Genomic DNA, 17,255 nt, shown 5'->3' with positions numbered 1-17,255 from the left:
TACAGACTATATCATCAACTTCACAATCTAGTACCACACAAGACAGTTTATTGATAAAATCTCAAATGACCTGGTCTCTGTTCTTCTTGGATGCTCAAAGAGCGAAGTTTCAAGTTTTGAATGTCGCACTCAAATCGTTAAAAACTTGCATTGGAGAAAGTTGTGTTCAAATGAACTGGACTCACATGTAAGAGATTTATTTGATGTGTGTGTATATTGTTAAGTAATATTTATCTAGTTTTATTTATTAAGGGTATAATAGTATTTTCAGTATATTGTTAAGTAATATTTATCTAGTTTTATTTATTAAGGGTATAATAGTATTTTCAGTTTAACCTATATATAATTCCTTTGTATTTAGGTTAACTTAAGCACTCATAATAAATATTTTATTAAGAATTTTAGTTTCTTTTTATATTTGATCTGAATTACTTTAACATATATATATATATATATATATATATATATATGTATGGGTCAGCAAATAATCCATAAACAGAATTGAAAATTAAAAGGGGAGCTTATGTATGAGACATACACATGACCCAATGGTACTGAGAAGCTGAGGGTTTACTTCATTAAGAGAATTTTAAAACGTCATAAGCGTCACTTAAGGAAGCCTTTGCAAGCCAAGTGCTTAAAATATAGCCGTAATTCCAGTTTTTCTTTTGCCTAACTAACTCATCATTGTAGCAGCGGCCAATACTCGATCATTTTTATGTTATTATTCTCATGAGTCTATATGTTAGCATTAGCTATCTTTTTTATATATATAATAACCGTGTGTATTAATAAAAAAGAAGTTATTTAGAAGAAGCATTAAGTATCTTATATTAAAAAGAGATGAGAAAAGAGATGTTCTTGTATAAACAATGGATTCATTGCTTGATAATTAGGGTTTTTAGATTAAAGATGGTTCATCCTTTTATATAATTAAGCTCTTGTACGCGAAGTCCTCAACATCTCCTATGTTTAAGTTCAAGAGTTAAGCTCTAAGTTTCGGATATCGCACTCAAATTTGTTAAATACATCGATTAAAAGGAGAGTTTTGTTCGAATAAACTAGACTTTCACGAGAAGGGAAGATATATTAGATGCATAAATGAGTCCGGTAATTGTCACGTGTTAAGAAGGAAAGGAGAATAGAGGAGCTTATCTATAAAATATATCCAAGACCTAAGAATTCTAAGTTTTCAAGTTCGAGGTGGTATCCATCTTTATGTGTAGGTCCTCGTACATACAAATTCCATAAAAACGTAAAAGCCAATAAAATCTCTCTCAGGATCCAGACAACTCACTCACATATATAATCAATTACAAGAGGATGGTTTGTGGAATATTAAAACACCCAAATCCCTCGCGAACAGCAACGTGCCAACAAATTCAGGAGAGGCGTTAAACAATACAGGTTGCCAGGTAGCAAATTAGTCAAAGTATAGGAAGAGATAGGGAGGTATCATAAGAAACAAAATTAACCTACCTAAATGTTGCTCAAACTAGTATGCCTTTTGATTCCTTTTCGTTCTTGTTGCTAGCCAGTAGGATTATATCTTTCAGCTTGTCTGTCTGTCTCTCTCTCTCTCTCTCTCTCTCTCTCTCTCTCTCTCTCTCTCTCTCTGTGTATATATATACACATCTAAGGGTTTGGTTTTAGATCATACCATCTCTTCTCAAGCAACATTTCCTCCCCACAAAAGGGACTCAACAAAATGGTAAAGTCAGCTGAATTATTTCAAGTCCTGTGTATATATACAACCTTTCTTCAATGATCCGAGAGCCAATGGATTGTCTTTCTAATGGCTAATTAAACCGTCTAGTTCATTTGTTGTTTGCTTACTTTCCCTTGCATTCTAGTATTGCATATTGTACTCTCTTTGGAAACTTATTTATATAGTTTTTTTTTTATTTTTCCTCAACAGGGCATCTCAAGAGATGTTAAAATCGAATCCAAGCCAGAAAGAAGGCTAGGAGGAAACAGAGCTGCATTCTTTGTATACGGTAAGAAAGTTGTTAATTGCTACAAGCATGTGTGTGTCTACTTGTATGTGCGTGTGTGTGAGCGCGTGCCATGCATATGTGCATAAAAGTGGATTTGCTTCCCAGATATTATGAGCTAAATGATGTTAGTTTTGGTGAATTTGCGCAGCTATGGAGGGACTAGAAAACATGGCATTCGTCTGTATGATTGCGAGCCTGATGACTTATTTCTCTGGGTACATGAACTTCAGCCTAACCAAATCTGCCACTACACTTACCAACTTCGTTGGTACTTCTTTCTTAGTGGCGCTGTTTGGAGGGTTCATATGTGATACCTATTGGACAAGATTCAAGACTTGTGTCTTGTTTGGATGCGCGGAATTCTTGGTATGTTTATCAATTAATCTCCTAATCATGGCCATGCATTTCTAATCAATTATGCTATCATTGGAAAATCATGAAGTGTCAAACTTCTAATTAAGAACCATGAATTATTCTGTATCATTTTGCCTATTTTATTGGAAAAAAGGCTTGCATGCATGTGCCACGATTTCCAAACTTGATAGAATATGATGCAGACAACAGGCCATGTCATTTAACGAAAATTTTGTAAATATGTATATTTTATCTCGTTTATAATTGTTATACTCAAGTTTAAATTAGATTTCATTAAGTAAACCAAGCTATCAATCATCTAGTTAAATTAACTAGATTTAACAAGGTGAATATTTTTCTTTTTTAAAAAATCTTGGGTATCCAGGTTATTTTTAAAAAACTTTCAAAGTATAAATCAAAAAATCCATACAATTATCTAATCAAATAAACCAATAATTATTTATATAAATAAATAAAATATTAACAATAACCAAAAAAAAATTAAAAAAATTGAGATATGAAAATAGACTAAGATATTTAACATCACAATATAGATCATTTACATGGTTGTATTTAATAAATTTATTTATGAAAATCAATTTATAGCAGAAATTGACACATACATAAAATTTATTAAATAAAAAAAATTCATGCAAGCTACACATATTAAAAATTTATAAAAAAATAAATGTTTTTATTTTAAAAAATAAGTTTTATCAATATAAAATATATAAAAAAATTATAAATGAACCACACTAACCTCATAAAAATATTAAATACACTCTATATAATTAAAAAAATAATTTTTATTTCAAAAGGGCTAAATAAACTAAAAGAATCACAGAGAATGAGTATTAATCAAAACACAAATGCACAAATTATTTTGAAAAATACATATAAAAAAGTAGTAATTTTTTTTTAAAAAAATAAAGAATAGAATGGGTGGACAATGCATTGCCCGCCCCATTCTTTGTCAAAATAAAAAAGATACGCGTCATCTATCTCAGTAAACGACATGTTATCTATTAATTCTAAAATTCAGCCATAAAAAAATTAGGCTTTTTTATCCAAAATATCTAGAAAACATCATAGAAACCTTATTAAACCAATTCATGACCTCTAAAAACACAAAAAACCACCCCAAACCCCAAAATCAACCCTAAACTAAAAAACTTTTAAGCTCAGATTTGTTTTTATAGGTGTTTTCAAGGTAAAAAAGAAAAACTAATCTTAACCCCCCCCTCTCATTATAAGGAACCTTTTGATATAAAAATAGATTGTTTTGATGGTTTAAATCTTCTTCAATAGTAACTTTCTCTCTCTAAAACAGAATCTAGCGATCTCTTCTCTCCCTCCACCCGAAAAAAGTTTAATACCAAAATGTATATTTTTAAAATTATAGGGACATGTTACCCGGTAGATAAAAAAGATGAGGGACGAAAATAAAATTTTGAAACAAACTTCAAAGCTACCATTAGTGTTAACTGTATTTTCAACTTCAGTTATTTATCTTTCAATTCAATCTTTTCCCTTAAAAAATATGCAATTGGGTTTTGATTTGAGCTTTAAAAGGCTTAATTATATAAATAAAAAATTCAAAATAAAATTAAAATTTTTAAAATATCTCGCAATCCATAACAGAAAGGAGTCTACAGTAAAAGAGCCGGGTCTTTTTTTGTATATTATAGGCAATATACACACACGCGCACAAATGCACATTATGATGACGGATCGATTTTTTGTCATATTTCTTAAAGATTGGAAAAAAGGTAGTGTTTAAAAATATTGTGTTTTCCAGGGATATGCCCTCCTGACGGTTCAAGCACACTTCCACCAACTAAGACCAATTCCTTGCAAAGACGTTTCATCTGATCAGTGTGAGGCTGCTGATGGTAGCCAATCTGCAATACTTTTCACCGGTCTGTACCTTATTGCATTTGGTACTAGTGGCATCAAAGCAGCTCTGCCATCTTTAGGAGCTGACCAATTCGACGAGAACGACCCCAAGGAGGCAATTCAATTGTCTAGTTTCTTCAACTGGTTCTTGCTTAGCCTCACCATTGGAGCTATAATAGGAGTCACTGTTATTGTATGGTTAAGTGCTAACCTAGGCTGGGATTTGGGGTTTGGTGTGTGTGCCATAGCAGTCTTTTTCGCCATTATCTTTGTAGGCATGGGCAAGTCCTTGTATCGGAACAATGTACCCAAGGGAAGCCCCCTCGCACGCATTGCACAGGTAATAACTTCCTAAAGAGCTTGTATTGACACGGTACCTTCGCTCTGATCATTAGTCTTGGTGTGTTAGGTAAATGAACTTCTCCTTTAATTTGTTCATAAATGTAGGTATTTGTGGCTGCAATCCGGAACCGCGACCTTCCAATTCCAGAGAGGGCTGAAGAATTACATGAAATTCATGACAAAGAAGCGGGGGTGAAACAAGAAATTCTTCCGAGGACTGGCCAATTCAGGTATAAAAATATTATAAAATGGTCAACTTTGTTGCAACATATCATAACCACAACGGGATACTAAAGCACATGTATTTCTGCCAAATTCCAGGTTCTTGGACCGGGCAGCAATCGCAAACACTACTGACTGTGCATCAACATCAATCAACCATGGACCTTGGAGGCTATGCACAGTGACACAAGTTGAAGAAACAAAGATCTTGCTTCGCATGCTTCCAGTTATACTTAGCACAGTTTTCATGAACACATGCTTAGCTCAGCTCCAAACTTTTTCGGTCCAACAAAGCACCACCATGGACACAAACGTCTTTGGCTTTAAAGTCCCTGGCCCCTCACTACCAGTAATCCCCCTACTATTCATGTTTGTTATGATCCCAATATACGAACGCTTCTTTGTACCACTTGCTCGAAAGATCACAGGGATTCCAACTGGAATTCGACACCTCCAGCGCGTTGGAGTCGGGCTAGTGCTCTCAGTCATCTCCATGGCAGTTTCTGGAGTTGTGGAAACATGGCGCAAATCGGTGGCTATTGAACACAACATGGTTGACTCTACTGAGCCCCTGCCAATGAGTTTCTTATGGCTTGGTTTCCAATTCGCCATTTTTGGAGCAGCTGATATGTTCACATTAGTTGGACTGCTAGAATTTTTCTATGCAGAGAGCTCGGCCGGAATGAAATCGCTGGGCACAGCTATCTCATGGTGTTCAGTGGCATTTGGCTACTTCTTGAGCTCTGTGGTGGTGCAGGTGGTAAACAAAGTTACTGGTGGATGGCTGGCTAGCGACAATTTAAATAGAGACAAGTTGAACTACTTTTACTGGCTATTAGCAGGCATCAGCACAGTGAATTTTGGAGTTTACTTGACGTGTGCATCTTGGTATAGATATAAGGACAGGGGGGCACTGAATCAAATAGAAAACGGTGGTGAAGACGATGCCAAGGGAAAAGTTCAAATGGTAGAAATTTAGAAATACCAAGTCTCATTTAATTCAAAAAACCAAAGAAAATAAGCATTAGTCATATTTGTGTGAGGAATGATGATTTCTTTCTAATGTTGTCTTGTGCATGTTGCCTTTGCTGATGTAATTAGTCTTTAATTTGCACTGTGATTGTACCTGTGTTTTGCCAATAAAAACACAAAAATCATTTTAAAAAAATGATGTTTTTTTGTTGAGATGCAGTGTTGCCAAACAATACCTTAATTTATAGAATATTTAACTTGAACCTGTTAATTGTTCAAAAACATAATAATATTAGTTTTTGAGATGGAGATTACTGTCTCGAAACAAAAATTTCAATTTTATTTTTTTTACTTCAATTTCTTTAAAGAATTAGAGTATTAGTCTATTTTCGGACAGCCGAGTATTAGTGAACATGCCAATAATGGTCAACCATGGAGCTGTTAGGCACAGGTAGGGAGAGCATACGGTGGTCGGAGGAGAGAATGAGGGGGGACACGAGACCTAAAGTCAGAGTGTGCATGCATCGATTCTCACCGAAGATTTGTAAATCATAATGATTAAGAAAAAAACAGAAAAGTTAGGGAACTTCAGATCAGGATTAAAGTCAGAATTCCAGATAAGTACTTGTGAATAACAAATTAAATTTCTACCAAACTATCTTTCTTCTCTTCTTCAATCTGATCATTTTAGAGACAGAATCGGTGAACCGCCCCTTACGAACAGCAAGAATTTCTCAGTAGCCGAAAGCATAGCACAAAAATTATGCAGCCTGTAGCGGAAAGTTACTTTCTAAAAATGTTTTTAATTTAAAAATATTTTTAAATAATATTTTTTTTAATTTTTAAAATTTATTTTTAATATCTTTACATCAAAACAATCTAAATATATATATAATAATTAAAAAAAAACAAGTTTTAATGAAAAACATAATACTGGGCAGCCCAAAGATTCCAAACCTAATCGTCCCTGGGGATAATTTCTGCAGAAAAAAACGTAAGTGGTCAACTATCTCGGAGGCCAGAAGTCAGAACCTCTCAGTGCTGATCCCGCTTCATGTTAGCCAGTCAAAAACCTTACCAACTTCTAACTTCATTGTTGCTAAATTATTTATATGAACATGGGAGATCAATGGCATTCAATTTGCCTGGTGATCAACTCCTACAGCTGCGGCCGAAATTGCTTTCCTCTCTTTGTATACAACAAAATGACAGGAGATCTGTTAAAAGTTTAAAAACTTCGATCCAAGAAGATTAAACGGCCAAGATGATGCTGTATTCTCAGTGGGAGGGCAATGCTGAAACTCAGTCAAATCAATGCAACAACTCGGTAGGAACTAGAGTAGCATTCCAGCAATTATTATTTCCTATAAGAAATTAAAGATTACTCTTCTACACAAAGCAATAAAATTCTCAGAGAGTGTTGAGCAATCATCGTAAGACATAACTTTCCATGGTATACAACAGTAAAGGCAAGGGGGGCATTCTCCTAAAAGCCACAATCACAAAGCCAAAGCAAAATAACGGCAACACTGCACTGATTCATAGCCCGGACTGCAAAATGAAGCGGTTTGTGCAAAAACTGGACGTTGGTGATCCTATTTACATCATCAATTGAAGCTCCTTTATCAATTACAGCAACTGTCCAGTAAGTGGCAAAGCACAAATAACAGCTCGTTGCTTTGTTATGTAAACATTCTAAAATTACACTATTTACAAAAGTTCTGTCCTACCATTTCACATCCAGTGTTAGAGCCTCAGGAGGTACAAGAACAGATGGGAAATTTGTGAAGGAAATATTAGACATTAAATTACTCCAAGATGCAGAATCAACAGCAATAAAAGGTCTAACCTTCTTAACAATTACGGGTTTTAGCTTCTCACCCTCAACTCTTGCTATTACTTCAAACCAAACCCGTTCAACAGTAGGCCTCGTTCTCCACTCTGCCAACGCTTCTTGAACAGTCTCGTTGCTCCCGAAACTCTTCTCCAGTTCTAATTGAAAACGAATCAGTGTTGATGCTTTAGCAGTTGCTCTAAGAAAGCTCGACAATCCATTTCGAGTAATTCTGTCACCAAGAAAACTTCTCAAAACTTCTTCCAGCCTAGCAATACTGGAACTTAAAAAGTGCATGGTGCTAGCCCGAATCTTGTACACATTCCTATCGTAACACTTATCAGATACCAGCTCGATAGTCTTCTTTGATAACAATCTCGTTTCAATTTCAGCATCAGGGTCCCAATTCTTGTTGGCAACAAGCGATGCAGATCCAATAATTCTTATAGGTAATAACGGCGGGCAGATCGAATCCCCGAAAGGGTAGAAACCATTTCCCCCCTTATTATTATTAATATCACTTCCATTCAAAGCCAAACTAAGATCAAAATCTTGAAAAAGAGAGACCTCTTTAGCTCCTTTCACTTCTACAGAGATTCCTTCTCCCACTATTATTCGTTTCAGACCACCATATGAAGCATTCATCTAGCATTAACAGAACCAAAACCAACAACAAAACAAAACCCAGTTGAAAAAAAAAACAAAAAGAAACAGAAATATTTAAAAAGGTGAGCAGAGCTAGTTACCGGCAATAGCAAAGAGAAATTGTCATGGCCACTAACCCACAAATCAAAAGGGCCTTGGAGTTTCAAAGGGTTAAGTACAGGCATGGAACCGAATTCCTTAATCAAGTCTCCAAAATCAACACTTGATTTTGGTTTGCTCAACTTCTTCCGAGAATCTACTTCATCAGGGAATTTAAGTAGCATGTAATTTTTACCAACTCGGATCTTAAACTCATATCTTTGAGAACTAAAAATCCTAACTTTACTCACTTCCAGCTTCGAAATCTCAATTCCCTCCAAATCCCAATCTTGCTTCACCGATATCTCCTTCAAAACGTCCTGTAAAATCATTGCCAAATTAAACAAAATCCATGAGAATAATATATATATATATATATATATATATATATATATATATATATAAACAGAGTACAGTTGAGAAACATAATACCTTAAGGAATTGAGTGTTGTTGTCATTAAGGTGATTAGGAGTAAATGATATAGTTAATGGTAGAATTTGGAAGATGAGTAAAGGGAGGAGAGGGGAGGGGATACGACGACGACGAAGGCCACTCATCGGGTTTTTTTTTTCCTTCTTCTTCAACGTTAATGGACTTAGACACGTGTGAAATCCGGACTATGTGGATCTCACTTCCCCCCTTTCCTTTCTTGCATTGCAGGTGTTCTATCGAATAAAAAGAGGATATGGAGATCAAAATGACGATTGTACCCCGAATTTCAGTGGATTTGCATTTTTTTCTTGAGAAATAATTTTTATTAATAAAAAATAACCAGTGCATAACAACCTGTATTTCTATTTCTTAAAAATGTTTTTTTCTGATCTTGAAGATTATTTGTGGATTTGGATTTTCATTTTACACCTTACTTTAAGGTTTCTTTTTTATTTAAAAAATTTATTTTATGATATTGTAATTTATGGATAGATATTTTTTATTTTAGTACTTGGTTTTTTTATTATTTGATTTTATGTGATTTCTTATAATAATTTCTCTTATGAAAAAAAGCTAGATCCAATCCACCACACCACTATTAAATGGACAAGTATCAATATCTATCCACTCAGATATATTTAGCAAAGTTATTAAATTTAGTTTGAGTTAAAGGTTGGGAGTTAATTTGAGTGGATTGAAATTATATTATTTTAATTATTATTTTTTCAATGTCGAAATAAAATCATATATATATATAAATTTTAATTGAGTTAAAACAGTTAAATAAATTCTACTTTAAATTAATTTTCTTAAAACTTCAATCAAGATCGAATTAGCTGAATCTCTTATTAACACATCAATTTGAGGGTAATTTATTTATTTTAAAATTTAAAAAATTAGTAACGAGGGTTCTCTTCATGCAAGGCGTCATCCTTGCTTTTTAAACGATGCGTGTGATGCCTCACAATAACTAAAATTATCCTTTCTATTATGGTATTGGAAATGTCATCACGTTCTCTTCCTCGTAAAGTAATACTTGTCGATAAACTATTGTTGTTGTGGTCTTTTTTTTCTTTTCTTTTCTACCTCCTTAACCAAAAAGTAAATGTTGGTCCTTTTTATTTTTTGTATTTTGATTTTAGTCTTTATTCTTTTTATTTTTTCTTTGTCATTTTATATTTTTTTTTGTTTTCAATTCAGTCCTTCAATCACGATTTATCATATGTTATGTTTTTTAATTCGATTGTTATTCTTTTGATTTTTATTTTTATTTCTCACTCTTTTGTTAAAGTTTCATTAGTTTTTAATTTTGTTTTTCAATCAAAGTTTATGGTGAGTTATTTTTTTCAATTTAGTTCTTATTCTTTTAATTTTTTTCTTTTATTAAAACTATTTTTTAATTTAACCCTACAGTCAAAATGTTTTGGTCGCCCTCTCATTTATTTTTTATAATTTTCACCCTCAATTTTTCATCACAATGTTTTTAAAATCTTTTGTGATTGATTTTTTTTCAGGTTTCATCTTGAAACATTTTATTTGTTGGAGTTAAGCTTTATCTTTTTTTTTTATTTATAGTGCTTCCGATCTAATAATTTAGATCACAAGTTTGAAAAAATAATGTGAGTCAACATCTTTTTTCTTGCTCATTTTTTTAATTCCCTCATCCTCTCTCTCATTTTTTTTTAATTGATACCTTTTTAATGTCTTATTTTTATTTTTAGATAATAGCTTTAACGTGTAGGATATTTCTTTTATTTTTTTTAATTCATTTAGTTTTATACAGGTGTATATTTTTTTATTTTTTTATTTAATAAATAAATTCAGTAAATATAACTTGATAAATATCTCATGTTGTGGGATTAAATATTTTAATTTATACATGTGTTTTGATTTTTTAAGATTTGTTTTTAGTTGTCTTTTAGCTGTTGTAAATGAATTATTTTAGAGCTGTTTATATAAATAGTTATCAATTTATTTAATTAATTTTTTTTTATTTACATGTATAATTTTTTTATATAAAAAGCATTAAAATAGTTTGTATATTCAAATTGTTTTTTTTTAAGTACTTGGGTCTCAGCAAAAAGCGGATCAAATAATTAATAATAGCTATCATGACTTCAATAATTAAACTGTTGCTTTTAACCTGAAAAAGTAAAATCGGTGCTCTCAAAAAGATTTATTGGAATTTTCATTAAGTAATCATCTCTCTCTCTCTCGCTGTTTTTTTTTTTTTTTCTTTCAAATTAAGTTAACCGCTAACTTGTGTGTTCTCGACTATAGTTTTATTATGGATATTAATATCAAAGTTGACATCAATTTATGAATCTACTCCGAACACTTTTATAATGTATGAGGCAAGAAATCATGCAATTAACTTCCAAGGGAATGTTTTCCTTATTTTTTTTATAAAAAAAAATTTACAAAACTCCATCAATGAAAAATATTTTATGATTAAGTTTTAATTTATTTTATTTAAAAAAACTCATAAAATTCAATATTTTACTATCAATAATCTATTCATTACATCATTCAAATATTTCAAACCCCATCAATCTTTACCACAAGCATATCCACCACCACCACTTGTGGTCATTATTTTGCATCTATCAACCCTAACAAGAAAAACCTAATTAGAGTGGTTTTGTTTTGGAGGTAGCTGAGTCAGAACTCAGAAGATGCAAAAACGACCACCAAAAACAACCGCTGGTTCAGCACCAGTCTCTCCCTGCATGCTGGAGCAGCATCGAGGGGAAGAGAGAACATCAATTCCACGGTAGATTTACACGGCTTCATCAGATGCATAAAGGAAACAACTGACCAGCCCACGCTAACAAGCTTAAACAAGTGCAAGTACAGTGACAACAATCGATTTGCCATCAAACAAAAGAGATTCAGGGTATGATTTTCAATACCACAAAGCCAGGCTGCAATAAAAGATAATTGAAACAAACCGGAGGAAAAGATGAAGTAACACCACAGTAGATTTTTCAGTCTAAATCAGCTTCTTTAAAGGCAAAAATTATTCAAGCGTTCAGGCAACTGAAGAAAAATATTAGAAACAATCTGAAATAATGAAGCTCTGTTTATTGACCAGCAATCTGTATGATCAACTCCAGGAGGTTCTCCAGTGCAAGGCTGGATTGCTAGGCCTCCAAATGACCAAAATCCTGCTGCACTCCCCTGCCCCCAACAACCACATCTTCAAGAGGAATCGCATCAAGAACCATGGGCACCAAAGGAAACCAATACCAGGAGCTTTCCATAATTCGTCAACCTCAGGCATAAAAAGACAATAAACGCACTGAAATGGGCACAGCAATAGTTGCAGAAATCCATGCAGGTCGCTTGGTGCATTGCTGAATTCCCCAAGAAACAAGAACAATAAATAAAGATACAAAGCAATGAACATGTCTATTACTTCTTCCACTTGTCTTTTGTTTTGGAAATATGATTTACAAGAAAGAATGTGTCATAAGCCACAGTTAGGTCATCAACAAAGAATCGAACAGATGGATGAGATGATGATCCATCATCTGATACATTCAAGACAAGCAGAACCATGATGATAGCAGTGAGGTAATCACAATTGCTCAACCAGGAGCCAAAAATATTAGGTATCAGAGATCCTTGCAGAGACCAGTGTCAAGAGATTGCATTCTTTGCCACGTGTGGATCGTATATGGTGTCGGATACTTTGGAGGGAGGCCAGTAGCGAAATACTGACCTACCAACAATGTTCTTGATAGGAAGCGGGCCCCTGAAAAGAGTTTGAAACACCAACGTTAAGAGTTTGTGTTTTCAGAATAAACATCAATAGAAATGGTGTTGATTTACATTTATATTCCTTTGCTTTACTTCAGATGATATGGACATTGCCAAAAGCATGTTTGTGATATTTGCGAAGAACACCATCAAATTGTCGACACCCAATGGAGAATATTTTTTTCTTTCCAGCCTATTATAGCATGTTCTCAAACCAAATCAGCATTGGAAAGATTCTCAACTTACCAGTTGTGAGAGTCAAAACTATTATTACGATTGTCCCCCATCACAAAGACATAACCTTCAGGGACAAGCTGCAAAAGAAACCAAACTAATTTCGTTAGCTAATATGGGAGCACTTGGCCACGTGAAACAAATATAAATAGATGAACATGGTATAAATGTGCAAAATACAAGCAGAAATTAACAAAATCCATTACCACTGATTCCATCTCATAAGCAAGTGGCTCCTTGATGAATTCTTCATCTTGAACAACACCATTCACATATAATTTGCCCTCTCGAACCTATAAATAGTCCACAAATAACACAATAAGTCAGCAGCAGAGATGATGCTTTATGTTTTTGGCTGAAACTTGCCAGCATCTAATGACAACGGGAGGAAAAGGAAGAAAGAAGACAGAACAAACACCTCCATTCCTAATAGGATCAGTTATATATTCATATAGAGGCTTACTTCAACATAGTCTCCAGCCTTTGCCACAATTCGCTTTATGAATACATCGCCTGAACTGAAACCAAACTCCTGCAAATTACATATAAAACACAAGTTAGCGATCTATGATTTAATAGCAAATAACAAAATCTTATAAAAATTCATCAAAAACTAAATCTAGTTTATACCTGCAAGATTGGAGGAGCTTTAAAAATGACTATATCTGAGACTTCAGGCTTTCTGAAAACGTATGAAACCTATGACAAGAAAGAAGGGAAAAATACAATATCAATATCATGAAAGAAAGAAAGAAAGAGAGCTTATCTAGCTTGACAAGTATCAAATTTTCACCAGAATTTTCATAAATGAACAAATATCATATCCTGCTTCAAAAGCGTATATGAAAACAAATAAATGCATCAACAATCAATGCCAACACAAGAGTCTCGCTTGGTTTTTGAGCATTATAAATTTCGTTTCAACTCTACATAGGACAGTGTTTCGATATCAATTCCATTTCCTACTTTTTAAATATACCTCAAAATATCTTCAAATTAGTCACCACACTAGCTAACCAGGGATCAGAATTATCAATCAATCATCCAAACATGGTGGCAGAGGTAAAAAAGGATAGCCAAATATGATATAAGGCCATCACTCTCGAAAGGGTCTTTAAAACAGACACAATTTCACATGAATACACCAAAAATAAACACGAAAATATGCTAAAGTGTGTGTTCGCTCTCACCTTCTCTGCTAAAATACGGTCGCCCACGTCCAAAGTAGGAGACATAGAACTTGAAGGAATGGATCGAGGCTCGGCCAAGGTGGACCTGAACAACAAACTAACAGTAGCAGCAGTAAACATAGCCTTGGCATCCTCCGAGCAAACATTAAAAACCCTTGAAAACCAACTTCCTGTCCTCTCAAACTCCTTCCCATTAATCTGGAAGCTCACACTAGTACTGCTCTTGCTCTCACTCACCTTCTCCACAGACTTCACTGTCCCTGTCCCTCCTCTATCCACCTCAGGACTCCTCGATCCCAGAACCGCCTCATTACACGGAAGCCACCTCGATCCTTGCAAGAACGGAAGGATCGAGACGGCTTTAAATGGTGAAATTCCACAAGCACCCATGTTAGAACAAGAAACCCCAGCCGTTGACTTCATTAGAGAAACTAATCCAACCGCAATCGCACCCCCTTTACAATTATCTCCAAAAATCTCACCAGCCATCGTACTATACATCGCCGCCGAATTACTAAAATTCTTCTTCAGGTTTCGGCGACGAAAATCTGTTCCCGTTCTCGGGCCAGGGGGTTCAATATCAGAATTGTGTGTTGTGGTGGTTGTTGCTGGTGAAGCAAATATCCGTGACCGGATAAAACATTCGTTGAGATACCGACAGTTACCGACACGAACACCCAGGTTTTGGGCAACGTAGCCGGAGAAAGAAAAGGTAACTCTGATCGCCATAAAAGCAATTTCGAATAACAAGATAAAGATTTGGTAAATAGTGACTTCGGGTACTAAGAGGGTTGATGATCTAGGTAAGCCTAGCAAGAAATAGACAACATTTCTACCGAAAAAATCAGTGAACTGGAGATGTGAATTACGAATTGAGAGGCTGAGCTAGGTTGTGAGGTCAAAATTGAGCGTGATTGAGATTCGAATCGGAGGATTAGGGTTTGGCAATGGTAGGAGATGGAGACCCTGAGCTCTGAGAGAGAGGCTCAGGAGAGAGGGGAGGGGGGTTTGGTGAAGGGAACGCAAGCAATGACGAGAAGAAAATTGAAAACGCCAGTTACTTGGAAGGTTTGGGTTTTAATACGCGGCGGCTGTAGAGGGGTAATGAAAGTGGACTTTTCTTGTACTTTATTTACGGGGTTACCACTGTGCGTTTGATGAGGGGTAGTTTAGGCTCTTAAGGTATGGAGTAGTTGGGTTTTGGTTGAGTTTTTTTTTTATTTCAATCCTCTCTTTTAAAAATATTAAAATAGGAGATATAATTAATCATAAAAATTATCATAAGTTATATTTGTTTTTGTATTTAAAAAAGTTAAAAAATTTTATTTTTTTAATTTAAATTAATATTTTTTGATGATTTTAGATTATTTTGATATGCTGATATCAAAAATAACTTTTAAAAAATAAAAAAAATTATTTTGATATATTTTCGAGTAAAACCTCTATGTATCTATATATATGATCTTATTTTCACTTATTAGAAACTGAAAAAAGAAAGAGTGAGGAGTTTAATAAATCCATTGTGTATAATTTATTCATAACAGGGATATGATAAATCTTGTTTCATGTTTACTGTGTTGTTTTATAGAATATATTGTGTCGTGCCAGCTTTTTTTTTTTGTATTTTTAGTTAATTTATGCTGATTTTGTTATTTTTTTTATAATTTTTAATTTTTAGGTGACTGTTTATTTATTTGCCATGAGAAAATGTTTTTTTATTATTTTTTCAAAAAAATTATGCTATCAATGAAATTATTGATTTGTCGATGAAACACTCTTGCTTCAATTTCTTTAATTTTTTTTAAATGCATGTTTTTCCAATTCGATTTCTTATGAGTTTTTATTTTACAGGATTTTATAATTCTTAACATAAAATTTATTTATTTCTTGATGTTGTTTTAGCTTTAGAAAAAAAAGTTAGTTCTAAAAATAAAAAACACTAAAAAAAACTGAAAATATGAACATTTTTTTCTAATATTTTCTTCTCTTTTTTTTGTCTTTTTAACATAATTGAAAATTCTAATGTAAATAAAAAATTTAAAAATAATATCTAACAATATATAAACAAGAAGTCGAAGTCCGTGATTTAGATCGCACGGTAACCAAGGTCGATTAAATTTAACATCATCTCAATATTAAAAAAAAAACATTATAAATTTTTTTTTAAGATATGTCATGTTTTTTATTGATCATCTAAGTTGTTTTTTGACCTGTTAAATTGAATAATTTACTTTGAATCAGCTTTTAGACCGTTTAGTTCAAAACTCAAGTAAGACAAGAAGTCAGGTTGATAAATTTTAAAAATATACTATGTGATTGGATTTAATAATACTATTAAAGAAACCTTCAAATTCTTTTTTTTAAAAAAAAAAACTGACCTTCAATGAAGTATAATAAAATGTACCAGTAAATTTAAATATCTGTGTTGGTTCGTATAAAAAAATGAAGAAAGAAATCTCTATATTGGCCGAGAGACCACGTTTTTTCAACTCTTTTTTGCTCAAATACTTTTCTTTCAAATACCCCCATTCTCCTGGTCAGCGAATGGAGGGCAAACCCGTCACGTGACGATGATTCCGAGGATAAACTACCTAAAAAAGGAAGCCAGGCTGGTCGTCGAGCAATTTGGTACAAGATGGAGGGCATTCCACTATCTTTGTTTTGACTTTTCCCGAACATGCGCTTGCCGTTTTGCTTCCTTCCCAGCTCCCATGACGTTCCTTCTTTTTGGCCACGTCATATTCCAAATTGCAATTACCAAGAGACAAAAGCAACCCTCATTTTTTCTCACAAGGCAGACGGCGCTTCTAAATTTTAGGCGAAAAAGAATTTTCTTCCCAGATTATTAATTCTCGAGCCAGGAGAAATTATAAAACGTAAATGTGAAAATTTATCGCAGCTCAAAACGCTGCATCTCTACCAAAGTGCTGTTTGTTTTCGCAGATAAAATTTCTTGTTTTGTGATTTTTTTCAAAAAAAATTTTTGTTTGAAATTTAAAAAAATTTAGTGTTTTTAAATTATTTTGGTATACTGATATTAAAAATAATTTTTAAAAAATAAATAAATATTATTTTTATACGTTTAAAAAACATTTATTACTATAACGGTATAACCCACGGACCCAGGAGCCTTAACCCAGAGCAAGATATGTTGCGTTAAATAATACCTGATACCTGAAATAATAATAATATATTGTACCACCTTTTTTCTTGACCTCCAAATAATATCTCGAGACATGAAATAATAATAATAATAATAATATTATTATTATTAT

The 17,255-nt window shown here is 33.4% G+C and overlaps 2 protein-coding genes across 2 annotated transcripts; one reads left to right on the top strand and one right to left on the bottom strand.

Annotated features, from left to right (window-relative positions):
* Positions 1-1,469: 1,469 nt before the first annotated feature.
* On the top strand, positions 1,470-5,996 carry LOC133682147 (protein NRT1/ PTR FAMILY 4.5-like). The gene is made up of 6 exons (XM_062105410.1): positions 1,470-1,711; positions 1,919-1,997; positions 2,146-2,363; positions 4,150-4,587; positions 4,695-4,819; positions 4,911-5,996. The coding sequence occupies exons 1-6, from the start codon at positions 1,709-1,711 to the stop codon at positions 5,788-5,790; spliced, it is 1,743 nt and encodes a 580-aa protein (XP_061961394.1). The 5' UTR covers positions 1,470-1,708; the 3' UTR covers positions 5,791-5,996.
* Positions 5,997-7,350: 1,354 nt separating this feature from the next.
* LOC133683035 (uncharacterized) lies at positions 7,351-15,040 on the bottom strand. Its single transcript, XM_062106549.1, has 12 exons — positions 13,981-15,040; positions 13,421-13,489; positions 13,254-13,322; positions 12,997-13,083; positions 12,803-12,870; positions 12,439-12,551; positions 12,251-12,327; positions 12,097-12,150; positions 11,855-11,974; positions 8,794-8,979; positions 8,364-8,681; positions 7,351-8,262 (listed from the first exon to the last, which is right to left on the bottom strand). Exons 1-12 carry the CDS (start codon positions 14,707-14,709, stop codon positions 7,510-7,512), a joined length of 2,643 nt encoding a protein of 880 aa, XP_061962533.1. The 5' UTR covers positions 14,710-15,040; the 3' UTR covers positions 7,351-7,509.
* Between the last annotated feature and the right edge of the window lie 2,215 nt (positions 15,041-17,255).

The sequence above is a fragment of the Populus nigra genome, chromosome 2, assembly GCF_951802175.1.
Source record: "Populus nigra chromosome 2, ddPopNigr1.1, whole genome shotgun sequence".
Classification (NCBI taxonomy): Eukaryota; Viridiplantae; Streptophyta; class Magnoliopsida; order Malpighiales; family Salicaceae; genus Populus; species Populus nigra.
This window is presented reverse-complemented; position numbering and strand designations above follow the sequence as displayed.

Bases quoted from the DNA above. Each gene is read 5' to 3' on its own strand.
- LOC133682147 (XM_062105410.1), top strand. The intron at 2,364-4,149 runs GTATGTTTATCA...TGTGTTTTCCAG, and splicing joins TTGGATGCGCGGAATTCTTG to GGATATGCCCTCCTGACGGT. The intron at 4,820-4,910 runs GTATAAAAATAT...GCCAAATTCCAG, and splicing joins CCGAGGACTGGCCAATTCAG to GTTCTTGGACCGGGCAGCAA.
- LOC133683035 (XM_062106549.1), bottom strand. From the start codon at position 14,709: ATGGCGATCAGAGTTACCTTTTCTTTCTCCGGCTACGTTGCCCAAAAC. The intron at 13,323-13,420 runs GTATAAACTAGA...TGTAATTTGCAG, and splicing joins AAGCTCCTCCAATCTTGCAG to GAGTTTGGTTTCAGTTCAGG. The intron at 12,552-12,802 runs GTAAGTTGAGAA...AACTCTTTTCAG, and splicing joins AGTTTTGACTCTCACAACTG to GGGCCCGCTTCCTATCAAGA.